At 37.1% G+C, this 26,003-nt stretch overlaps 2 protein-coding genes across 6 annotated transcripts; both read right to left on the bottom strand.

Moving 5' to 3' along the window:
* Positions 1 to 11,113: 11,113 nt before the first annotated feature.
* LOC140884403 (uncharacterized) lies at positions 11,114 to 21,933 on the bottom strand. Of its 5 annotated transcripts, none has more exons than XM_073291145.1 (16): positions 21,884 to 21,933; positions 21,564 to 21,761; positions 19,436 to 19,501; positions 15,060 to 15,480; positions 14,745 to 14,954; positions 14,576 to 14,668; positions 14,324 to 14,440; positions 13,760 to 14,242; positions 13,421 to 13,675; positions 13,093 to 13,338; positions 12,770 to 12,970; positions 12,563 to 12,670; positions 12,411 to 12,480; positions 12,234 to 12,341; positions 12,035 to 12,121; positions 11,114 to 11,381 (listed from the first exon to the last, which is right to left on the bottom strand). In XM_073291145.1, exons 10-14 carry the CDS (start codon positions 13,311 to 13,313, stop codon positions 12,273 to 12,275), a joined length of 669 nt encoding a protein of 222 aa, XP_073147246.1. In that variant the 5' UTR covers positions 13,314 to 13,338; positions 13,421 to 13,675; positions 13,760 to 14,242; positions 14,324 to 14,440; positions 14,576 to 14,668; positions 14,745 to 14,954; positions 15,060 to 15,480; positions 19,436 to 19,501; positions 21,564 to 21,761; positions 21,884 to 21,933; the 3' UTR covers positions 11,114 to 11,381; positions 12,035 to 12,121; positions 12,234 to 12,272. The 5 variants fall into 4 exon arrangements, with proteins under 5 accessions (XP_073147246.1, XP_073147250.1, XP_073147249.1 ...); XM_073291148.1 differs by having other exon boundaries at positions 13,421 to 13,665; XM_073291146.1 differs by having other exon boundaries at positions 13,093 to 13,675.
* Positions 17,358 to 19,061, bottom strand: LOC140877857 (uncharacterized). Its single transcript, XM_073281449.1, has one exon. It carries the CDS (start codon positions 19,059 to 19,061, stop codon positions 17,358 to 17,360), a length of 1,704 nt encoding a protein of 567 aa, XP_073137550.1.
* Positions 21,934 to 26,003: the final 4,070 nt, after the last annotated feature.

Raw genomic sequence — 26,003 nt, 5'->3', positions numbered from 1 at the left:
TTGCGAGTTCAGCAGGAGGATGTTCCTAAGACACCATTTCGTACACGGTATGGACACTATGAGTTTCTAGTGATGTCATTCGGTTTGACGAATGCTCCAGCTATTTTTATGGATTTGATGAACAGGGTGTTCCGCGACTTTTTGGATAAATTCGTGGTGGTGTTCATCGATGACATCTTGGTTTATTCTCGCAGCATGGATGAGCATGCCTATCATCTATACACTGTACTTCAGGTCTTGAGGGAAAGACAGTTGTACGCAAAGCTGAGAAAGTGTGACTTTTGAATTGACCGAGTTGTATTCCTTGGTCTGTCATATCTCAGGAGGGCGTATCTGTTGACCCCAGCAAGACAGAGGCTATTCTGAATTGGTCACGTCCGACTACAGCTTCTGAGATTCGTAGTTTCCTTGGTTTGGCAGGATACTACCGGCGTTTTGTGGAGAAATTCTCTCAGATAGCTAGGCCTTTGACACAGCTAACGAAGAAAGATGCTTCTTTCGTGTGGTCTGATGCTTGTGAAGACAGTTTCCGTGAGTTGAGACGTCGGTTGACGACAGCTACAGTACTTTCCTTACCGTCTGGATCAGGTGGTTTTGTAGTCTTTACCGATGCTTCTCTCCAAGGTTTGGGGTGCGTGTTGACTCAGAATGGCCACGTGATCGCGTATGCTTCTAGACAGTTGAAGACTCAAGAGGAGAACTATACCGTACATGATCTAGAGCTTGCAGCCATTGTCTTTGCTCTGAAGATATGGTGTCACTATTTGTACCGAGAAAGATTCGAGATCTTCACCGATCATAAGAGTTTGAAGTATTTGTTCACTCAGGCTGAGTTGAACATGCGGCAGCTTCGTTGGATGGATCTGTTGAAATTTTATGATTGTGAGATCAAGTACCATCCAGGTTCATCAAACCTCATTGCTGATGCACTTAGTCGCAAAGTCTATGTTAGTTTCCTTCGTACCAGTTCGGTTTCGAAGGCAGTGGAGGAGTGTTGTTCTTTGGGATTCACGTTCCGTCATAAGAAAGAACAGCAAGGGATTCGTGTTTCTTCTGTGCTTGCAGAGCCAGCATTGTATCGACGAATCCGAGAAGTTCAGAATTCTGATCTGAAGACTCAAAAGTTAGCCCGTTTGGCTGAGGGTGATAATACTTTTGGTTTTCATCTGCAAGGAGACGGTCTATTGTGTATTTTTGGTCGTGTTGTAGTACCCGAGGATTCTACTTTGAGGGATGAGATCTTATCGCAAGCTCACCGCAGTCGATTCTCTGTACATCCAGGCAGCATGAAGATGTATAAGGATCTTTGCACACAATTTTGGTGGAAAGGGATGAAGCGCAACGTTTATCAGTTTGTATCCCGATGCCTTGTGTGTCAGCAGGTCAAGGCAGAGTTTAGACGACCCGAAGGGTTACTTCACAGCTTAGAGATTCATGAGTGGAAGTGGGAACATGTGACGATGGATTTTGTCACCCACTTGCCTATGTCTTCCAGGAATTGTGATGTTATTTGGGTTGTTGTGGATCGATTATCTAAGTCAGCGCATTTTCTTCCTATAACCGCGATTATACCTTTGATAGGATGGCGCAATTGTATGTGCGGGAGATCGTTCGATTGCATGGAATTCCGTTGAGCATTGTCAGTGATAGAGATCCGAGATTCACCTCGATATTTTGGGGTAGTTTCCAACGAGCCCTTGGTACTACTTTGAGCTTGAGTACGGCTTATCATCCAGATTCGGATGGACAGTCCGAGCGTACTATTCGCACTTTGGAGGACATGCTTCGCGCAGCGGTGATGGATTTTTTTCCAGTACGCCATGATCATTTACCATTGGTGGAGTTCGCTTACAACAATAGTTTCCATCGCAGCATTGGCATGGCACCATTTGAGGCTCTTTATGGACGTCGTTGTCGTACACCTCTGTTTTGGGACGAGGTTGGCGAGCGTCAGGTTTAGGGCCTCAGATGATTCAGCAGATGACTGATGCAGTGGAATTGATCCAATGCAGGATTAAGGCGGCCCAGGATCGACAGGCTAGCTACGCGAACACTCACCGGAGGCCGTTACACTTCGAGGTAGGAGAACATGTATTCTTGCGTGTGTCACCTTTCCGGAAGGTGATGAGGTTCGACCGCAAGGGTAAGCTGACATCGAGATTTATTGGTCCTTTCGAGATTCTCGAGAAGGTTGGGGACGTGGCCTATCGTCTAGCATTGCCACCCGATCTTTCGGGGATCCATGATGTGTTCCACGTGTCCTTGTTGAGACAGTATGTGGCGGATCAGTCGCATAATTTTCATCCGACCGAGGTGCAGTTAGATCAGGATCTGTCGTATGTGGAGAGACCCTTACAGATTCAAGATAGGAAGAACAAGATACTTCGTAACAAGCGTATACCGTTGGTGATGGTACAGTGGCAGCGCAGAGGTACAGAGAAAGCTACTTGGGAGTTAGAGAGCCGGATGCGAGCCGAGCACCCCGAGTTATTTTGAGATTTTGTACTTCTTTGTATCAAGTTTGTACTTGTTCAGTTGAAATAAAGAACATTTGGTTGGCTATTCATGTTTTCCTCTGACTTTAATTTCGAGGATGAAATTTCTTAAGTGGGGGAGAATGTAGTGACCCGTATCTAGAATTATTGATTAATGAGTAATTAATCATGTGATTATGTTAAGATTAAGTAAAACATGATTAAAAAGATTCCAAATGGATTAAAGGAGTCCAAAAATAGATCCAGGACACCCGAAATGGTGGGATTGGTTCGGAAGGTTCGGACGCTCCGAACAGAGTTCGGAGGATCCGAACGTGACCAGAGCCATAGATCGGAGGTCCGAGGAGTTCGGAGGGTCCGAAGTCAGTTCGGACGGCCCGAACAGTAGTCAGTATGCTGTCCTGAGATATTACTTCATTGATGACATCACTGATGTGACTTCGGAGGGTCCGAAGTCAGGATCGGACGATCCGATCATGTTCGGAGGCTCCGAACAAGGTTCGGACGGCCCGAAATTCGCCTATAAATATGAGGGCCGAGACTTCATTTGAGGTGCATCAATTCCTCTCTTCTCTCTCTATTCCTAGGCATTCTAAATCAGATCTAGGGAGATCTAGGCGTCCTATCGGGATTCCGGAAGTGGCGCAGCGATCTAAACGTCGTAGCGGAGCTGTGGCCTAGTTTTGAGGCTATCGACAGCAAAGGGCTAACGACAGACGCAGGTATAACTTTGCCTTCTTAAAAATATTTAGGAGTATTCAATAGCTTAGTTAAGGCTTTTAGAGCTTAATTATTGATGCATGGGTAATTTCATTGTAGTAGCAGTAGACTGGACTTGTAGGCTTGGAGTCTAGACCAACGGAGCTAGGTTTTGACCAGCAGTGTTAGAGGTACGTAAGTACTGACCGATATAGCCAGAATGATATATTTGCATGTATGTTGCATGAGTATGTGTTATATGTCTTATCATGTTTTAGCATGTTTTACCGCCTTAGCACATGCATGATTTTATGTATGACTGCATCCTGAGAGATGTGAGTCATTGACAGTCTCCATAGGGAACAGTGATCTCATGTTGGACTCGAGTCAGGTATGACAGTTTCCATATGGGGTCTGTATCCTGTTTTGGATTCGGGTCAGGATGGGGTTGGCTCAGCCCTGATATAGAATATACGAGTACCCCGCGGAGTCGCTCTCTAACCGATACTGTATATTCCTGGCGCCATGAGCAAGTGTTTTACCTGAGATTTTAAATCATCTGTGTGCGCATATTTGTACATATATCATTGCTTATGTATTGAGCGTTGTCGCTCACGCCCCTGGGTTTGGGTATTGTGGTGTACCTTGTGGCGGGGCAGGTTTGAGGCTGGACGGTCCCAGCGGCTCTCAGCAGGATTGAGGATTCAAGAGTGCGAGGTTATAGGGTAGGGATTTGTTTGCCCACTACAACAAATATGCTAATTAACAACACTAAAAAGACAATGGATTTATAAAAAAACTGTTGATTTTTGGCTTTTGACAATGGTTTGTACTAAAACCATTGTGGATGTGCGTTTTTTTTCTATTTTAAGACAACGGTTTTAAGAAAAACGTGGTAATTGATGTTCTACGACAAGTGTTTTTATTAACCGTTGTCGATGAGCGCTTTTTTTAAAAAATAAAGACAACAAATATTTTAAACCGTTGTCGTTGTGCGTTTTTGGACCAATAAGACAACGGATTTTTGGACCTATAGACAACGGAATTTTAAACCGTTGTGTATTGAATTTTTTTATTTATAAAAAACGAGACGCATAGAAAACCCATTAATAATCCGTTGTGTAAAACATTCTCAAAAATATATTTCCCATTTGTTGGCTTCTTTTTCTCTCTTCTCTTTGTCGGCGTGCCCTAGATACTTGATAGATCGATCGATCGATTTTGCTTCTCCCATTGTCGTCTAGATCTTCAATTAGCTTGCTCCTGTCAGTTGCCGATATTACTCCATAATCGATCCAAGAATTAGGTTTTTGGGAATGTTTGGAATTTTGTGCGAATGGGAGTATTTCTGAATGCGTGCGAAGCATTGCGGTGAAGATGTTTTTTGAGTGATTAAGCCGATAAAAAAACAAATAAAAATTTGTTTCACAGAGATCCGCGGAGTAATGCTTGTGAATTTATCGCTTTTTTTATTGGTTTTACGTTGAAGATTGTGATCGATCCAGCTCGGGAGGCGTGGTTTTTGTGGAATCCTTGGAAGTGAAGGCTGTTTTGAAGAGAATTGTAAGAGGAGTAGGTGTGGCGACTGAGTGATTTTTGGAGGGAAGTTAGTGTGAATTGAGTGGAGATCTTGAACCAGTTAGTTGCCGATATTACTTCCCCAAAATCCAAGGGTGTGTCCAAGTCTGAGACCCGATTTTCCTAACTCCCGATTGTGGCCGTAAGTCTTCTTTGTGTATTGGTGTTTATTTGTGTTTGAGGTGATGCAATCGATTGGGGGTGTTTTCTTGCAGGAATGTTCTCGGAAGTGTGTGCGCACCAAGTGATCGATCATATGCATCACCCATTGCTAGTCCAAATTTTTTATTTTTACACAACAGCTTCAACGCATCCTCATTTGACAGATATTTTGGTAAACTACATTCCTTTACAGTAGTATTCATGTGTGATGTATGGTAAACTACATTCCTTAGCAGTATAAGTTTGGATACATGGATTCTGTTCTAGTAATCGTTTCAAAACCTCTGTTTTGGGATAAATACCCTTTCTTTAAATAACTAAAAAAAATTAAGACAATACTTGACGTGATTAAGAGGCGAGAATCATCTCCTTCTTCTTATTCTTCAATCAAAACTCAAGTATTTACTACAGCGGCCCCTTCACCAGTTCTTGAACATCCAAAACCGAATAGCCTGCAGGGAAACAACGAAGAACATGGTGATTTTATAGCTGCGGGTGCATATTCAAATCAATTCGATGATGAATATTGTTACTTTGCGGACCTTCTTAGTCAAGGAATGATGGCTGCTGGGATGGATTCCCAGGATATTTCCTTTCCCGAATGCCACGCGAGGGCGTTGATTGGCTCGAGATTAATCTTGAGTACTTGGGAAGTAGTAGTACTTTTTGGGAAACCGATGAGTTAGGTCAATTTAGAAAGATCGGTGTTAAGATAAATATATTGGACTTTGGGGTTTGCCCTTTTCTCTAGTAGGGCCTTTGGAAAGAGATCTTTGTTCAATATCAACTTTTATATATTATTATATAAATATGAATATATGCGTGTGATAATGCTCAAGTTTAATTTATGTTGCCTTTTGATCACTTTCTGTAAATTTCTTCTATGTTTTGAGATATAACAATTTGCCAGGTCTTTACTATGCATGTACGTGTACAATGGGGGGAAAAAACATATTTCTGGCAAATGGATTATTGATGATATTATATTTATGACTTTAAGCAATGGATTCTATGTATTTTTCTTTAAAATATCTAGATTTTGTGGGCCGATGGAAGTCCATTTAATCGTAACATATTAATTAAGAAAGTTAACTTTGTCATAAAATGTCTTTGCTTTTTATTGCTTGAAAATGGTTGATATTATAATGATCTTTGAACATGAATTTTAAAAGTTTGTTTGTGCTTTTGTTTTGATTCTGTAGAGTGAATCAGTTCAGAAATCTGGCCACAAGATCAATTCAGATCACTTTATTTGACAAGAACTTTCATTCTAAGCAGTAATTATTTTCTTTTCCAAAATATTTGATCCAAGTATTGAAAATTAAATATAATTATATGATCTTATCATATCACCGTTGTTTTTTTTATTGAACAAAGATGTTTTTATTATGTACCATATACTCTACTGTGAATTAAGCGTGTGCAGGAATTAAAGTGTGATTGAAGATAAATTGTGTTTGATAAGACTGAAAAAAAAGAGTATATATGATCTGTTATTGAATATTTGTGGGTCTGTTGGTTATATCGATTGGTACCTATTTTAGCATTAAAAATCTTGTTGTATGAAGGAGCTTGAAATTGTTCAATTTGAACAAGAACAGGAAAGGGAAAAAGAAGCCTACAAGGGAAGTGATAAAGGTATATAATATATAATGTATACACATATATGCCTACTTGTGATTAATTAAAATTTAAATGTGCATTATTCATTGACAATTTTTTGTTAAACATAGGCTCGACAACCTGATGCGAAACAATGTGGGTTTTATGTGAAGAAATTTATGAGAGAAATTGTTGAAGGAAATGCTACCCGCGAGAAGAATTCACTTTTCTCAATGGTAATATTTTAACATATTCTGAATTTTCTCAAATAATTTTCTTTATTTCATTTGCTTCTTTATTACTGATTTTTTTACTAGCTAATATAATTTGGGTCTGTTAACAGTTCATCAAAACAATTTACTCTAAAGAAAAAGTTGATGAAGTGCGATCCGAATGGGCAGAATGGGTACTAGACTACATTTATTACTAGTTATTGATTATGATTTTTTCTGATTGTGACATTAACTTCTAGTGCATTTTATATCCATGAAGTATGGGTGTTTTGTGCTTTTTTTGTTATTTTTTTATTTTTTCTTCTTCGTGTGTTTGTTGGTTTCCAACATAAAATTTGATTATGGGTCGTAGTTTTAGTACTACTTTTGTATGATGTGATTCCGATTAATGAAATACTTGTCGACTTGCTTTATAAATCGCTTGCTTTAGGACACCTATATATATAGCAATTTTCAGCATTTTACCATAGAGGTTGGTTATGGAATTTAAGATGGTGACAGCAATAAGTCCCCTTTACCACTCCCAGACATATCTTCCCCTAACCAAAGCTTGGCCCTCCTTCATCAATTCCAAATCTGTACATTTCCAAAAACACAGCGAAAAGTTTTCAAATGTTATGTTCGCCCCTTCTTGCTCATACCGGTGATTTCAACGAAAACCACAAAAAACCACACGAAAGAGAGGGAGGGGAAAACACTTCACCTAAATCTTGTATCTCACCATCCAAGATTCCAATGTGCTTTCTGGTGCTGAATCTTGAAAGTGTGGTTCCAGAAAAGGGAAGAATCTTCCTCAGAAGAGCTAATCTCATCCATGACCAGAAAATGCTGAAGAACGGACGAAAGCTTTTACTTTCTCTGTCTATGAAAGAATTCATGAGTTGGCGCCTTTTATGTCTTTGTCCCAGTTCTTTTTGTTGATTCGAAGGGACCGTGTTTACTTCATTTTGAGATTTTTGAGTGATACTGTGATAAGAAAGGAGCAATCAGTATGCATTTCTTCATGCTTTTTAATTGGGAAAGTATGATATATTCTTGATTTCAAAATGGTTATCTATCCAGTGGTGTTGTATGGTAATGTATCTGTATTTTCTGTTAATTTTATGTGATTTATTCGGTTTCAATAGTAAATATAGAATTTATCACCGGTAATATTTATTCGATCCTTTCGATGTGTTCTCTTGTAGGTACATAACTCAAGGGTAATTCATGAGGATTTGGTTCTTTTGATGCAAGGAGTGAGCTCTCTTCTCATTCTTTTGTATGTTCTGTTTGATTATATATAAATTTCGAAGCGAATTTCCAGCCAGAGTACGTAGTAGTGGTGATTTTCTGATTTATGTTTTAATCATATGGAGAAAAATATTATTTTGAGGGCTACATTTATGCAGTGGGATGTGAGTTGGTAAAGAAAATAGGCGACGAGAAGCCCCTGGTTTGCAAAGCATACCGGTGGATTTTACTTGTTCCAGTGGATTTGGTTTTTGTGAGTAAATAGGGATGGGCAACTCTTAAAGTTCTTGGAAATGTTCTAGAGCAGCTGAAAAATGAGGTTGCTCCTGAAGAAGCTGACAGATTAATTCTTGAGGAGGTTTGCCTATCTCTTAAAATATTTATTGCTTCTGTATTTACTGTTATTCTTTGTTTGTTCTATGTTTCTCCTATGGATATATAGAAGATAGAAATAATAAACTCTTTTTTTGTTTCAGATTCAAAGGTGGATGTTAATCAACGATGAAACGAGAGTTCCCAGTTTATTTATAAAAATTAGTTCAATATAGCTCTATTTTCTATTTTCTAGTGTGCATTGAATTATAATTAGAATTTTGAGTGAGTTGTAAACTTGTAATATTGAAATTTTATATTCAATTTTATTTTTGAAATTTTAAATTTGAATTATTTATAAAATAGAAAATTTGTATATTAATTTTTTTTTTTGTTTTTTTATCTGAAAAACGACAACGGATTTTATCCGTTGTCTTTTCTATTTAAAACTGTTGTAATTTTAGGTGTGTTCGCAAAAAGACAACGGAGAAAAACTGTTGTCTTTGATGGCAACGACAACGGATAAAAACTGTTGTCGTTGAATGCAAATCTGTTGTCTTTGAAAGCAAATCCGTTGTTGTTGAAAGAAACGACAACGGTTTGAAAACCGTTGTCGTAGATCAGACTTTTTACAACACTGTTAGTTACAACGGTTTTTTACCCCTACGACAACGGATAATATCCGTTGTCATTTTCCGTTTTTTTTGTAGTGACCCTGAACCTTCGATTTGGTTGTATAATGATATTTATACACTTGTGTTATCGTCGGTTGTATTCTGCCGATTGGATTTGTTGTATTTTAATTATACGCTCCTCACGCTTTAAGTATTATTGCATGCGCTTTATTTATAACTCTGATTAGTTAGTGGACCCGGGTTGGGTCACTACAGTCCACATTTGTGAGTGAAAATCATTGTTCCTAGTTTCTTACACAACATTTTTTGAGTTTATTTGGTCTTGTTGATTCTTGATTCGTAGATTGGTGCCTCAAATTGTGATAACATTGTTAAATCTTTCTTTTGAATGATCTCCTTATGTCCTGTGATTAATAACATTTTTTACTGGATGAAAAATTTATTTTAACCTTCGAATTTTCATCAATTTTTTCTGTTTTTGAAATCATGTCGATTAATGTTTTTATCCTTATCTCGGGGAGTGTTAAGTCTCTTAATTTGATCCTTCGAATAAAAATTTCTCTTTATTCCTTCGGCATTGGATATATATCATTGGATGGTAAAATTCGCCATTGTCCCAGATTGGAAGGGTTGAATGGATGTTTAATGTTAACACTGGATCGTCTTTGAATACCGCTTTCTTGAATTGGATAATACTATGTCTTAGTTGATAAGGAAATAGTTCTATCTCTTGATTGTTTGGACTGACTTCTAATCCACTTAATAATTCATTTGAGAAGAATCTCACGACTTCATATGCTAATGCACCTTGTCATGTTCTTGCTCTGGATATGTTTTACGTGTCAAAAGCCTGTAACCAATATCCTGCAACTGTTTTGACTCTCCTCAAAAAATTTAATGTTTCGAATAACTCAGTCTTGAATTTTTTTGAAAAATTTATTTTTTAGAAAATGTGTTTTTGTGGTCGTAAATTGACCATCTTTTTATTTCTTTGTCAAGGGCGTCTTTGAACATCCTTTATTTTTTCTTTTTTTTTCTTTTTCATTTTTCATGGTGCTGGCTGTGACTACCGTTTCTTTTTTATTTTCTCTTTCTTTTTATTTATTTTTAGTGTTGGTTATGAGCACTGGCTGTTTTTCTTTCATCTCCATTATTTTGTCAAATGGGTTGCCATTTTGATTGGTGTTCTCGGCGAGGATGATGATGACGAGGTTGTCATCTTCCCTTCTACCCTTTGGATTTTTTCGATTAAATTTTTCTCCTTTTGTTGAAGAATTTTAATTTTTTCTTGTAAGTCAATCAATTGTTCTTTCAATTGACTTAGCTGTTCCATATTGATTATATCCTGCACATGCAAACGTATTTATATATATAATTGTTAGTAATTTAACTCTTTATGTGAGTAAGTAGGATAGTTTTATCGTGCGTATCATTGTAGTTATGGATCCTTTTGCAAGAATCGGACCTATCTTTATAAATGAAATTGATTATTTTACTCATAGAGTAATTTATGTTTCTGAATATAAATTTCTTTTCATCAATTTATATTCCCATAATTTCTAAGGTATGTTCGAATTACTTAAAGTCATTTTCTGGATCTCTTAGGATCTCTTTTGTTATTCCGTTACTATGGATAATATAATTTGTATGAAGTTCTTTAGTCAAGGCATCAACTAATGAATTATATGTTCACTACAAGAGAAACGTTCATTAACAATGGTTATTAACCGTTTTCGTAGGCCCCTAGGAACTGTTGTTAAAAGCACTGTTGTTGAAAGGGGAGCTCATAGACAACGGTTAAAAACTGTCGTCTTTGGATATACGACAACAGTTGTGCAATGGTTTTTCATTGTTGTGGTTTTGTATATTTGACAACAGTTTGACAGCATTTTTAATGTGTTGTCTTTGGGTGATATAGACAACGGTTTTACAACATTTTTAAACCATTGTTTTTGGGTAAAATAAACAACAGTTTTACAACAAATAAAAACCGTTGTTATTACTTGAGATTGACAACGCTTTGGCAACTTGAAAAAACCGTTGTCTTTTAGGCAAAAATATTGTCTTTTTTGAATAATAATGGAATTATACATACATTTGATTTATATTTAATATTTAAATTATTTTATAATTAACAAAAAAAACTTTGAAGTAATTAAACCAGTTTATATAAAATAAAACCAAACATCACCAAAATAGCATTAATTAAAAAAATACATCTTTGAATTACAATAGACGATTTATCAAAAGATTCACAATCTACCAGTAACTAAACGAGCCATAAAATATGCCTAAAAGTTTTGAGCCAAGTTTACAAAACGAAAAAACACCCCAAAAAGATAGATAATCGTGCATATCAAACCCAAAATATCTTGTTTTGTTGATAAACTTTCTCCACTTGTGCATCTTCTAAGATATCATTCCATGCATTCCTGTAGAGAAGAATAAATAAAGTTAAAGAAGTCACAATAGTCCCAAAACATCCCAAAAAAAATCTCCAAACAACTCCACAAAATACCAAGTCTGCAATGAGTTGAATAAATATTTGCAAGAAAATTTGATAAGGAACATGATATTCTCGAGAAAGCCACAAACATTCTCCACAAAAGAAGCAACTCAAAACAGTCCTCAGCACTTCCCAAAACCGCTCCAAACAGCCCCAGAACAGCCTCCCAACAGCCTCAAAATAGACTCCAAACACCTTCCAAAAGCAGTTCAAAACAACCCCATCACCTCTCAAAGCCACTCCGAAAAAGCTCTAAAACCAACCCAAAACAGCCCCCAAAAAAACACAAACAACCACCAATACAACCCAAAGTAGACTCCAAAATAACCTCCAAACAGCCCCAGAACAACCTCCAAACAGCCCCAAAATAGACTCCAAACACCCACCAAAATCAATCCAAAACAGCCCCATCACCTCTCAAAGCCGCTCCAAACAAGCTCTAAAAGCACCCCCAAAACAGCCTCCAAAATAGCCACAAAATAACCACCAATACAACCCAAAGTAGACTCCAAACACATTCCCAAAATGCAGCTCAAAACAGCCTTATTCAAACTCAATATGACGAACTCATGTACTTACCTATTCATAGATATCATCTTGTATGCATTCGGCTACCTCAGAGTGCACTTCATCAATTTCGTCTTGAGAGTACTCTGCTTTTGTGAACTGTGAACACAAACAAAAATATATATGAGCTTGAAAACAAAACTAAAATAATTTAAAAATTGATAAGTAGATAACTTCCAAATATTTGAGATATTGACGAAGATGATATTACAATAGATCGTAGTGCATCTCCCTCGATAGTTGCAACTTTTTAAGTAATTTGCCTCATATATCTCATCACATAATAACTGCATTTCTTCATATCTGTTTGTCTAGGAGCCTGTAAAAATGTCAAAATTTTAATGGCTAGTATACACAATATTTTAGATTGAAATAGAAGTACACATACGTTGATTACTTCCCATTGGACATGCTTTCTTTCTTTCTTTCCTTCGTTTGAATTGAACAATTTTATTGCCCTTCATATATACATTAAAAATATATGATTTATGAGTTTTCGTAATAAAATAAATTAATACTTAAAATTAATTATGTACTCACATTTCCATGACATATTTCCATTCCTCATCGCGAATTCGCTGACTTGCAGAATCCAATAGGTAAACCATTTCTTTGTGAGGTTCAATGACAGTGAGATTCCAATGGAAACTACACAAACACAAAATCATAATTACACACAAACATGAAATAGAAACATACAAATGTCTAAGAAAATAAATTGAAAATGATACTATGGATGTTAGTTACCCGCTACTACTTGGCACCAAAACCAATTGATTAACTAATGCACCGATCAGTTGGTCTGATAAAAAGCTTGCCCTCTGGTTCAACCGTTCAGTTTTACCTATTTTGTCATTTGTGGTTCTTTGAAAATTTGGGATGTTGTGTGGATTTACAAATTTGAATTTACCAATATTGTTTTCCTTGACCAACTTCTTATAAAAATGCCTACAATTTTGAAGAGAATAAAATTAGAATTACATTAAATAATACATAGCTTACTAATAAAGCATGTGAATATTATATTTAATAAAACAACAAACGAAGTGTAAGGCAATTTGAAGACTTACCATATGTAAGCAACCATACAATTTGCTGAAATTGGCTCCAACAGATACAAAGGACTGATGTCCTCAAGGTGTAAGTTTAGTTCATAGTTATCTCCAAATACCTCCTCATCCAAATGAATTGACAATTTCTTTCCGTTATCAAAATCTTGCTTACAATAACAATACAACGATTGCACCGATCTTGGCATATTTGACGACAAAGTCTGATTTTTTTTTTGCATGGCCAGTTATCTTCCTTTGATGCTTCTAATAATTGAAAATGTAAACATAGGTGCAATACCAAAAATTAAATTAATATGTACTTAGAAATTAAATAAATTTCATTTACCTCGTGTCGTAGCGTTACCAAATGTTCTGGCCAAGCAACATGTGTTCCAACAGCATCACCAAGAATTTCACATTCATTGGGAATTGGAAATGGCAAACGTGCTAATTTCTGCATTGCTTCATCGATGGATACATGCATGCAATTCTTGGGTATTGAAAGACCATGGAGCAACTTACCAGCTCCACTAACTTCAACAACTGTTCCGTATGCAACAATTTTTGTGCTAGAATCCAAGGTCAAAATAACTGATTCACCCTAAAATAAAAATAGTTGTGTCATTGAATTGTACCAACTCTTTACGTAAACAACATTAATTAATGTATACGATGACTAATATACATTTAAAGCAATTTCTTTTTCCACAACTCACATTTCAACATCTTTGAACACCTCAAAACTTGGGAAAGTCTTGTTGATTTTCACTTCATTATCATTCATTTGTTGCAAGTGTACTGAGCAACTTTCTTTTTCATCAACGTCATTCTCCCAAGCACCATTTTTTTAGATGATTGCTTCAAGTTTTTTAATGCGTGAATCTTGTTTTTCAAGGCGTGTATCTTGTTCTTCAATGTGTGTATCTTGTTTTGCAATTAACTTTCTAGCCTCAACCAACTCTTTTCCTTGCTCAATCATCAGCTCTCGATCAACAATGTCAGTCTTCAAACATCTACCAACATTAAAATATAATGTTGGAGTGATATGACCTCCAACAGCCCTGACACGTCCACCATGTTCTCCTGTATTAAGCGCTTTGGTGAGGATATCTTTTTTCGCACCTTTTATTTCCAATGTACCCTCAATCTTCTGATGTATGTACTCATCCTGTCATCCATTGAAAGAAATAATTAATTTCAAAAGGTTTTATTGAAATTATACAATTATTGTACTTGTATAGTTTCTCACAATCTTGTCTACTGCTTTTTTCAACTCGTGGCCTTCAAACTCCCCTTCTTTATTGACTCTTCCTTTTTTCCAAATAATTGCTCGATTGATCCCATCATCGTAACATAAATCATTTACCTACAAACAAGAAAAATCAAATGATATATGTCAAATTCAAACCATTTACACATATGCGAAATAAATTTGTAACTAAATTTGTTAATTGTGCAAGTGCTATAAAAAATTAAAAAGTGCCAAAGGAATAATACATACTATTTCTTCGGCATATCGTGCATATCCTTTGCGAGCAAGGCGATGGGGATATATGTTCATCTTTCTTCTCTCCTTCTGGATGTCGCTTAGTTGCTAGTCAAATGAATCATTCCACATGTCAAGAACCTTAATGTGTTTTAATTTGCACTGAACTGAAAACTAAACTTACATTGAAGTCGTCAGACATGCGAGTAATGACAAAAGAAGTCCAAACATCTCTTGCAAGACCATAGCCACTAGGTGGTTCACTCAACTCTTCTGGTTTGTCAAGCTTGTCCATAATATATGTCTGAGTGAGATGGGATTTAAATTGGTGCCACTTATTATTTGCTGAATTCAAACATCCCTTCTTCCAACTTGCAGGAACATCATATGACAACTGAAAAAATCAGATTTGGAAATACATTAAAAAGAATCCTATAACATTAAATATATTGTAAAAATATGAGTACTAGATTGTGAACAAAGAAAGTCATTTACTTACATTAACAGATTCTCATATCGATTCTTTAACTGCATTTGGAACTTGCTTCCACGTCTTGCAAGTTATCTTCACCATTTCTCGAGCAAGTACGCTTATGTAACTTTGCATCTCAATAGCAGCATCTCCCACCGGTTGTCCAAGTTTATTGAATCTTACCTGTTTTCGAATGCCCTGAACCCTTTGCCTAGCAAGTTTATCTAGATGTGCACGACCTCCAGATGTTCTTGTTGTTTTGGTGTCTGCTGATTCTAGCATTGTCTTACCCTAGACGCTCTTGTTAGTCGACGTAGATGCAACTTTTTCCTTGCCCTTCCCAATCACTGCTGGAGGCTGCCCAATTCTCTTGCTCCACGCTTCAATTGTCTCCTCATTGGACCTGATTTTGAGCTTCCCAAAGGATGTCATTGAATCTAGATGTAATCTAGTCATTTAAAAAGTACAAAATAATATCAATATTGTAAGAAACACCATAATAAAGTCATTTTTGAATTAAATTCAGCATACACAAAGATACATAAAATTAGAAATAGTCTTCAAAATAATATTTAGAATGAAGATGCATTTCAATATTGTCTACAAATATATCTTCTACAGCAAAATAATATCTTTCTTTAAGAATTGTCGATCCATGTTCCATCAAAATCTTCACGAAGGCATGGGGGCTCATTGTCATCTTCATCGTCGACATCCATTGATGGTAAGCCTCTGGTAGAAGATTCATAATGGATTACAATGTCTTCCAGCTCGTCCTCATTTGCGTGCTCGAATGATTCTCTTGTAGGGGCTGCAAGTACAATAATCCATAATGGATCTTCAGGATCTTCAACGAAAAATACTTGCTTTGCTTGACTTCCCAAGATAAAACTTTCTGATTTAAATCCAATTTTGTTCAGATTCACTAATGTGAAACCAAGATCATCTACTTTAATACCATTGTTATTCTCCACCCAATGACACTTGAACATTGGAATTTGAAAGTTGTGGTAATCAAGTTACCATATTTCTTCAATAATTCCATAGAAAACCATGTCTGCCATAATTGAATTTTTGTCCTTTGCACTGGAAACTTGCATGGTCTTTGCGACTAAGCTTACTACGGAATTCTGAGTAACTCTTACATCATCACGTTCTTTTGTAGCATAAGTAACCCCATCAATCAAATAACCAGAATACTTTAACACTTTTTTCTAGGTCCACGCGATATCCACTTTAATCTTTCTGATATTTGATGGGTGGAATGGCCAATTGCACGTTCAACCTACATTTAACAATAATCTTAATATTTTGCATAAGAAAGCAATGGTTTTATATATGCTTATACTTAATTCTTTTGGAACTTAAAATAAAACGACCATGTAATAAACGTTTGGTTATGCTCATCTTGTAACCACTTTTTGGACTTTTCTTTATGAGGGGATTTTGTCCTCAAATCCACCATGTGTTCCCTAATGGAATTATTACAATTCAAAAATCAATAGAATGTGTTGAATGCACAAGGAAGTATTGATAAGTTGAGGATCTTACTCAATATAAGGATCAATCTCAATATCTTTTGTCAATATGTAAAGATGTGCTTGCTGCAACTCATCATGACTAGCGGAGTGCACAATTGCTTTTGACAAAGGCTTGGTGCGTTGTACTTCACGGTCCCTTGATGGTATCCCAATTGTGTGGACATTAGAAAGATAGTCTGAGCAAAATTCAACTGCCTCTTCAGCAATATAACATTCAGCTATACACCCTTCAGGCCGATTGTGATTGCGCACATAACCTTTCAAAATCTTCATGTATCTTTCAAATGGGTACATGTGTCTGCTCCAAACCGGTCCACACAATTTCACCTCTCGAACGAGATGAACTGTTAAATGAATCATTATATCAAAAAATGAAGGGGGAAAATACTTTTCAAGCAAACACAATATCATCACAATTTCTCTTTGCAATTCATCCAACTTCGAGACATCCATCACTTTACTATATAATTCATTGAAGTAGAAACACAACCGAGTGATTGTATCTCTGACATGTTTTGAAAGGACACCGCGAATGGCCACAGGAAGCAATTGTTGCATTAGAGTGTGATAGTCATGTGACTTAAGGCCAACAAGTTTTAAATCCTTCATCGACACAAGGTTTTTAACATTAGAAGAGTAACCTTCAGGGACCTTCATTCCTGATAATGAATTGCAAATACTTCTCTTTTCATCTTTACTTAGAGTGTAGCAGGCTGGTGGCAAAAACTTTTTCTTATCCCCAATCCTTGGTGCCAATTCAGACCTCACATTCATCTCCATAAGGTCAAGTCTTGCTGCTACTCCATCCTTTTTTTTTTCCTGGAATGTCAAGTAACGTACCGATGACACTTTTGCATACATTTTTTTCAATATGCATCACATCAAGAACATGTCGAACGTGTAAATGTTTCCAATACTCAAGTTCAAAAAAAATTGATTTCTTTTTCCAGCATTGCTCTCCATCACCCATCTTTGACTGAAGCTTTTTGTTGAATTTTCCCATACGATAATTAATTTTTTCAACTCTTTCCAAAACTTTATGGCCGCTCAATGGACGTGGTGCAGTGTTAAACTCTTGGTTCCCATTAAATGCCTTCTTTTGTCTTCGATGCGGATGATTTGAAGGTAAAAACCTTCGATGGCCCATGTATGACATTTTTCTACAATGCTTCAACCTTGTCGAATAAGTTTTTTCTGCACAAATAGGACATGCATGATATCCCTTCACAACACAACCTGACATGTTCCCATATGCTGGAAAATCATTGATTGTCCACAGTAGCACAGCTCTAAGGGAGAAACTTTCTTGTTGATATGCATCGTATGCTTCAATACCTTTATCCCATAAGAATTTTAAGTCGTCAACCAAAGGTGCTAAGTAAACATCAATATCATTTTCCGGTTGTTTAGGACCAGAAATCAACAAAGTTAGCATCACAAATTTTCTCTTCATATACAACCATGGTGGAAGATTGTATGTGATCATTAAAATTGGCCAACAACTATATGAAGAACTCATCAAACTATGGGTATTGATCCCGTCTGCTGATATAGCCAATCTCAAATTTCTTGTCGCGGAAGCAAAATCTGGCCACATGCGATCAACTAATTTCCAAGATGGTGCATCAGCTGGATGACGTAAGTATCCATCCTGAATTCTTTTGTCAGAATGCCAAGTTAACTCTTTGGATACCATCTTATCCCGAAACATTCTTTGAAATCTTGAAATAGGTGAGAAATACCACAAGACCTTTGCAGGAACTCCTTCTTTTACCTTAGATTTGTTGCTCAAGTTCCACCTTGATGTCCCACAAGTAGGGCAATTGGCAAGATCTTCGTACTCCTTCCGGTATAAGATACAATTATTAGGACAAGCATGTATTTTCACGTATTCCATCCCTAGTGCACGTAATCTTTTCTTGGCATCATACAATGATGAAGGCAATTCATTGTCATCTGGAAGCATTTCTCGAAACAAACTAAGTAGATCGGTGAAACTATTATCACTCCAACCATATTTTGCCTTCAAGTTAAATAATTTCACAATGGCAGATAACTTTGTGAATTTAGTACATCCAGGATATAAACATTTCTCGGCATCTTCAAGTAGCTTATTGAATTGACTTGGATTCTCAGCATACGAATCATATACAACATGTACCATATCTATAGGTTCTTCAGCAAAAGGTGCGTGTTCATCTTGCCCAACTCCATCAGTACCGTTCATTGAGTTCACTGTCATAGATCTTTCCCCATGCCATATCCATGTATGATATGTCAAATCTATACCATTATAGATCAAAATGGTATAGATCAAATGCGCTCTTATAGTTTGAACATTTTTCTTCTTCAAATTACCACATCTTGCACATGGGCAAGGAATTGCATTAGGATCATTAGCATTGCTCATTGCAAATTGTAAGAAAGACTCTACTCCGATTTCATATTCAAGTGACAGCCTATCCTTACACATCCATTCTTTGTCCATTGTTGATGTAGCTAATCACCCAAAAATTAGCTAGTGGTTACCTTCAAAATAGTTTGTAGGTCATACAGCAAGATCTTAACATAACCCCAATTGCAAATAGTAACCAAATAATCATAAAATATTGTGACAGAAAAAACAGTACTCATAAGAAAATATAATCCATATTTTTAAAAAATATAACATGAAATAAAATAAATTACACATATATATGCTTGAATCCTTCAACTTAAGTTCATGAAATCGAATAACAAAAACTATAATTTAATAAACCATAAGAAAGCCTTTAAAATTTATCTTATGTATTGTTCCCACTCGAACACAAAACGGCCCCAAGATTTGATTTAAAAAACCCAATACAGTTTTCCCATTATTACCTTCAAAGAATACAATGTTTGAGATCGACGCAGTCCTTCGAAGTTGCTGCAACCAAGAACTTGCTCCTTCAAATTAACAATATTATCAATATTAGTATGTAATCGTAATGAAATTGAATTATAATTGAATGAATAATAGTGCAATAAACTTTTCCCATAATAGTTATCGCAGGCAAGAACTTAAATTACCAAAAACGTACTCTGTTTTAAAAATAGTTGTAAAGTTAAAAAAAATTTAAATACAAATATATATGTTATTGTAGGCAAGAACTGGGCAGGACACAACCTAGAAAAATGAAAAAATGACCATGCCTTCCATATCCCTAGCTAGCTAGCTCCATCTTTGCATTTTAAATAGCAGTTCTCTGTTTGGATCCAATACAAGCTTCACGTCGTATAAATAGCGTTTGAAATATATATATACCCATTTTTAATAAGAAAAGGACCACAGTCCAAGTCTATCATCGCATGTGAATTAATAAATGCTAACTATATAAACTCATTATGCATATATGTAACAGCAACTCAGTTAAAGAAGTATCGAGCATAGTTTCTGAGAATTCCAGTTTTCTGGCTTCAAAAATAATAATGCAGATTCCAATGGTAGTGAGAAATGTGAGAATGATACCATTCTCAGTGATAAGATTGTTGTAATTGATAACAACTTCATTAGTTATCCACTTGATGACATAACTCAAACCAGCAAAGATATTGTTTTCTTTGAGAATACCAAGGAAAAAGATAAATGACAGATAACAAATGACAGGGAGAATTAACTTGTCTTTTGAAACTCTCCCGCCATTTTACTCTGCTGTAATCTTCAAAGAAAAGAAGTTGAGCAGGAAAATGGGAGAATTAACTTGTCTTTTGAAGAATCAGGCTACAACAGGGGTTGCCTTATACCTAGGAGATCTCAAGTGGATCAGTGATTATAGGTCAATTTGGAGCAACAAAGAAACTACTACTGCTCTTTGGAATCTAAGAAAAATATGTTAAGAGTTTGTAAGGAAAATATAATATATGTTTATATTTTGTTGTAAAATTTTTTTTTTTTTGAAATATAATATTACACATTACACAGCAAGTTTTGCCAGATTCATCATTTTTACAGAAATATACGTGTATTTGCATGGCCTTAAACTATATATAGCTCGTGCGCTGATGATATACATTGAATGACTGACATATTGTACAGTTGTTTCTCCAGAAAAAGAAGACATTGTATATACAATGAAAATATGTAATAAAGTATTGTTATGATCTTGTGTAACCAACCTCAAAAGTCAAAATACTTAAATTAGTTAATGTTTATTAGATTTCTTTATGATCAATCAAATATATTAAAATGTGAATTAAGATATGTCGAATTTGGCTCCACCTGCAGGCTAAGATTAAAGACACATCTGGCCTTTTCCAGCCATATCTTTGAAATAGAAAAAGGAACTGTTTCCAGATTAAAGATTTTTGTTCAATTAGTTAATTTAATCCAAAAGTTAGCCCAAATATACAAAATATCAGATATCTGGGCCCATGATAGTTGCCAACCGAAGAGCCACAAGCGTATATGTATTTGCAATAACAGAAAACAAAGATGGGCTCATCATTAAAGAACGGGTAAGCATACATACATACGTATATGTATATAATTAATGTTCTTTTCTCGAATCAATATACACCACTAAGAAATTTTTACAGGGAACGGGAATCAAGGGTAAAATTCAGGCCAAAAATTCAGCCGGCAGCCATGCCAAACCTGGAATTGGTGGATTGGTAAGTAAGATAGATAATTGTTTTAATCTCTACTGTGAAATCTTCCCTTAAATGTTGAAAGAGGTATTTAATAAAAATCATTTGGGCCTCTTTATATAGTTTTACGTTCTATTTAAGCTTGTCAAAGTTGGAAGATGGGCTACAGCTAGATAAGAGTTTGTCATACATTATTATAACTGCATTATTTGTATTTTGAATGTTTAGATGAAGGAGCACAGAAACTATGCTCGATACTTATAGTGTCGTTCACAACTGTTTCTTCAGATTAATTGAAAATTGTGGACCCGAATCGATCAAAATCCCAATTCAAAAATCTAACATAATTTATTCATCTAATAATATGTAGCTATAAATATACCTGAGCCCACAAGACACGAGGATGAGGGTGTGCCTTATGAAATAATCGGTTCCCCACTTGATAGCTTCCAATGCAAAAGTTCCCTCGGGTTCAGCGTGTCTCCATCAATTCAAGCCTTCAATATGTATCCTCTTACACTTTTCCTCAAATGCCTGTTGCTCGCTGTTTTACATGGGTCCAGGGGATTTTGCTTCAAACCTGCGAGCAAACCAACAATGACATAGAGGTTTATGTAAAAATGATTACATTCATCAAGATTCACGAAAAGCACACGATCTTGAAATTTCACGAACCGGTTTGGGTGACTTCTGAAAACTTACAATTTTGGATTTAGGGCTTCTTGTCACGGCAAAGTGCTGAATGTACTGTGAGACCTCATTTCTAATCAACTAAACTCGGACAAACAACCAATTATATATATATTTTTTTAAAGAAGGCTCGCGCGCCCGCGCCTAAGCTTCGCTAAAACCAGCGCGCCCGCGCCTAAGCTGCGCAAAAACCAGCGTGCCCGCGCTCTAAGTAAAAGCGCCCATGCCATTACCTCGCAAAGAGGCCGCGAGCCCGCCCCAATAACCGCGCGCCCGCGCCGTCCTCTTGCCCAGAAAAGTTAAGGCACCGAAATAAACTCAACAAAAACCTAAACACTTGCATTAAAAGTATTTGACATGCCAATAACAATACAAGTAAGGTTTAGGGAAGAGAAACATTCAATTCGGTAGTACCTACATCGTTTCTTGCTTACAAAACAAATACGAAAAGTTCGAATGACTAAACATGTTCGCAAAACATAACTAGGTTGACATGCTGATTTGACTTCTAAACGAGTCTCACTTCTATCTCTTGCTCTGGACGCTAACCAGGTCTATGCTGACTTGATCCTGCCCTTCCTGTTGCCAAGTACACATACAAAACAAAGCAACAGCCGGATACACCGGTGAGAATGATAATCCCAATAAAAGCAACATATCAAGTAATACAACAATAAACATGCTTTCAAGACAACAACACAATCAATAACAACGTAATGAAATTCATGTCTTTAAACCGGGATATCAAATCTGATAAACGAAGGATTGCTGCTGTGCTTTTGGGATCCCAAGGATGAGATCATGTGACGACTCACCGACTCTCCCAATCGAGGTGGTGCCACATATCTCACTCCTCTAGACTTTGAGCAACCATAATGAGTATGCTAGCACTAGGCGATACGACTACGACCTAGGCCACTCAATCATAGTTCCCAAACGTCCAAACAAAAAGGGCGGTTCTGCCCGCTGAATCAACTTAGGCTCAAGATGAATGCATAACAGAAACATAAAACATAAGCCACATAGTCAAAAGCAAAATCAATCAACAAGACACAAGTTCCTCATGCTAGAACAAGTGTAGATGCAATATGTGATTTGGAAGGGAAACTCGAGAACCAACTGTCCCGAGTATGCTATCCCGCTTTGATGACTGCTTTTACCTTTCAATGTCGTAGATCCAACTCCAGACAAGCTACAACAAAAGATTGTATCAACAACTATACAACCTAAACAACAAACAATGGTTCAAGGAAATCTCTTTACCGTTCTTTGTCCAACTCTCAACGAACAATGCTGCTAACACAGGGCTCGACAACTCCAAAGAATCTGTACGAATACAAGAGTTGATCAACAACCATGATCACTCACAAGCCAAAGCTTCAATCAATACAAAAATGGTTCGAAATCTCCAAAACTCAAACCGACGGCATAATGGCTATAAACTGAACAAACCGAAAACGCAGACAGCAGTTCAATACCGATATAACCTCATATCAATGCCCAAAACAACAATAACAAAGCAAACCCATCAATCTCAAAATCCAAGTTTTCGAAAATGGCTTCCAAAAATCATAACAAATCCGAACGTCGCTCTAATTCAAAACCGACAGATAATAAACGATCAGAACTCTGTCTAGAACAACATACTCGAATCTCAAACGATTCTAACAACATCCAAAAACTAGAATGTATCCGATCGTAGAAAAACTTACAATATAACGGAGCTCTCGCTGCAGTGATCGTTAAACTGCCTTCAGAAATAATTTCCAACGGACGGATCGAGCTCGGACTGGATTTTGAAATCTTGAAAGCCTAAGGAGGTGTCTTCAATGGTGGAGAACCGATGGAGGAGATGAAGAAGAAGCAAATGAGACTAAGTCAAATCTCTTCCAAGTGTAGATAATATATTAAACTCAATATTTGCGTTTTAGTCCCTGAAAAATCCAAAATTTGCAAAATGGACTCTGATCAAAATCAAGTCGGCTCGTGAACTCTGCAATCTCTGATTAACTCAAATAAACTCATTTCAGATAAAAACTGGGCGTTACAATTCTCCCCCACTAAGAAGAGATTTCGTCCTCGAAATCAACGAGAACCACAACTCATAAGATAGAATAAAAAACTAACGACAGTAAGAAGAACTTACGTCATCCGAATAACTCCGGAAATCGTTGTCTCATGTCAGATTTTGTCTCCCAAGTCGCTTCCTCGACGCCGTGACGGCTCCACTGCACTTTCACTAACGGGATCGACTTGGTTCTGAGTTGTTTCTTCTTCCGATCAAGGATCTGAAGCGGTCGTTCAAAGTAGCTCAGAGTCTCGTCTAACTCGGCTTCGTCAGGCTGAAGAATATGAGAAGGATCTGGATGATACTTTCGCAGCATAGAGACGTGAAAAACGTCGTGAATACCAGATAAAGACGGAGGAAGTGCAAGTCTGTAGGCAAGATCGCCTATCTTCTCGAGAATCTCGTACGGCCCGATGAATCTCGGAGATAACTTCCCTCTCTTACCGAATCTGACAGTGCCTCTGAAAGGTGAAATCTTCAGAAAGACTCGGTCTCCCTGATCAAAACTCAGAGGTTTACGCCTGACATTCGCATACTTCGCCTGTCTATATTGAGCTGACTTCATTCTGGTCTGAATGATCTTAACCTGCTCTGCCATAACTCTAAGCATCTCCGGTCCCAAATCTGGTGACTCGGACAAATCATCCCAAAACAACGGAGATCGGCACTTTCTACCATAAAAAGCCTCAAAAGGTGCCATACCGATACTCGCTTGGAAGTTGTTGTTGTAAGAAAACTCAACAAGAGGCAAAGAATCCTGCCAACTAGTGCCAAAGTCTAGCACTACCGCTCGCAGCATATCCTCTAACGTCTGGATAGTCCGCTCTGACTGTCCATCGGTCTGAGGATGATAAGCTGTACTCAGATGCAATCGAGTACCAAATGCCCCCTGAAGACTGTGCCAGAAGTGAGAAGTGAATCTAGGATCTCTGTCCGAAACAATCGACTTCGGCACACCATGCAATCTCACAACATTGCTAACATACAACTCAGCCATCTGATCATGACGATACGTCATCCTGTACGGAATAAAACATGCAGACTTTGTCAATCGGTCGATCACTACCCAAATGGCATCGCATCCTCGAACGGATCGCGGTAGCTTCGTGACGAAATCCATGGAAATGTGATCCCACTTCCATTCAGGAACAGATAGACTGTGCAACAGACCTCCTTGTCGTTTCCGCTCTACTTTCACTTGCTGTCAATTCAAACACCGAGATACAAACCTCGAAACATCGCTCTTCATTTTCTTCCATTAGAACTGGTTCTTCAGGTCGTTGTACATCTTACGACCTCCAGGATGAATACTAAACCGACTGCAATGAGCCTCTCGAAGAATACGCTGTCTCAACTCCGAAATATCAGGCACAACAATACGGTTATTCACAAACAAAACATCATCTCTAACCTGGAATTCAGACTGATGCCCAGATCTGACTTTCTCTACTGAAACCTGAATGCTCGGCTCAGACTTCTGTGCTTCTCTGATTGCAACAAACAACTCCGGTTCGGCTTGAATAGCAAACACTCTGATAGTCTCCCTATCTGATTCAAACTCTAAACCAGAGTGCAACAATCATCGATCAACTGAGAAACACCAATAGTAGAAAGAGATAAAGAACAAAGCTTTCGGCTCAAGGCATCTGCAACTGCATTCGACTTCCCCGGATAATACTTGATTTCACAGTCAAAATCCTTCAACAGATCTAACCATATTCTCTGTCTCATATTCAGCTCTGCCTGTGAAAACAAGTACTTAAGGCTCTTATGGTCAGAAAAGATCTCAAAAGACTCAGCATACAGATAGTGACGCCAGATCTTCAGAGCAAAGACGATCGCAGCTAGTTCAAGATCATGAACCGGATAACGAGTCTCGTGCGGTTTCAGCTGCCTCGATGCATACGCCACCACATGCTTATGCTGCATAAGAACACAACCCAAGCCTCGGTTAGAAGCATCACAATAGACTGTGAAACCTCCAGTACCCTTCGAAATAGAAAGAATCGGAGCACTGGTCAGTCTCCTCTTCAGATCAACAAAGCTAGCCTCACAATCTACAGT

The sequence above is a fragment of the Henckelia pumila genome, chromosome 2 (genome assembly GCF_033568475.1).
Source record: "Henckelia pumila isolate YLH828 chromosome 2, ASM3356847v2, whole genome shotgun sequence".
NCBI classification, from domain to species: Eukaryota; Viridiplantae; Streptophyta; class Magnoliopsida; order Lamiales; family Gesneriaceae; genus Henckelia; species Henckelia pumila.
This window is presented reverse-complemented; position numbering and strand designations above follow the sequence as displayed.

Bases quoted from the DNA above. Each gene is read 5' to 3' on its own strand.
- LOC140884403 (XM_073291146.1), bottom strand. From the start codon at position 13,313: ATGCAAAAAAAAAATCAGACTTTGTCGTCAAATATGCCAAGATCGGTG. The intron at 12,971-13,092 runs GTAAGTCTTCAA...TCAAAATTGTAG, and splicing joins TGTATGGTTGCTTACATATG to GCATTTTTATAAGAAGTTGG. The intron at 12,671-12,769 runs GTAACTAACATC...GTGTTTGTGTAG, and splicing joins TTGGTGCCAAGTAGTAGCGG to TTTCCATTGGAATCTCACTG.
- LOC140877857 (XM_073281449.1), bottom strand. From the start codon at position 19,061: ATGGACAAAGAATGGATGTGTAAGGATAGGCTGTCACTTGAATATGAA.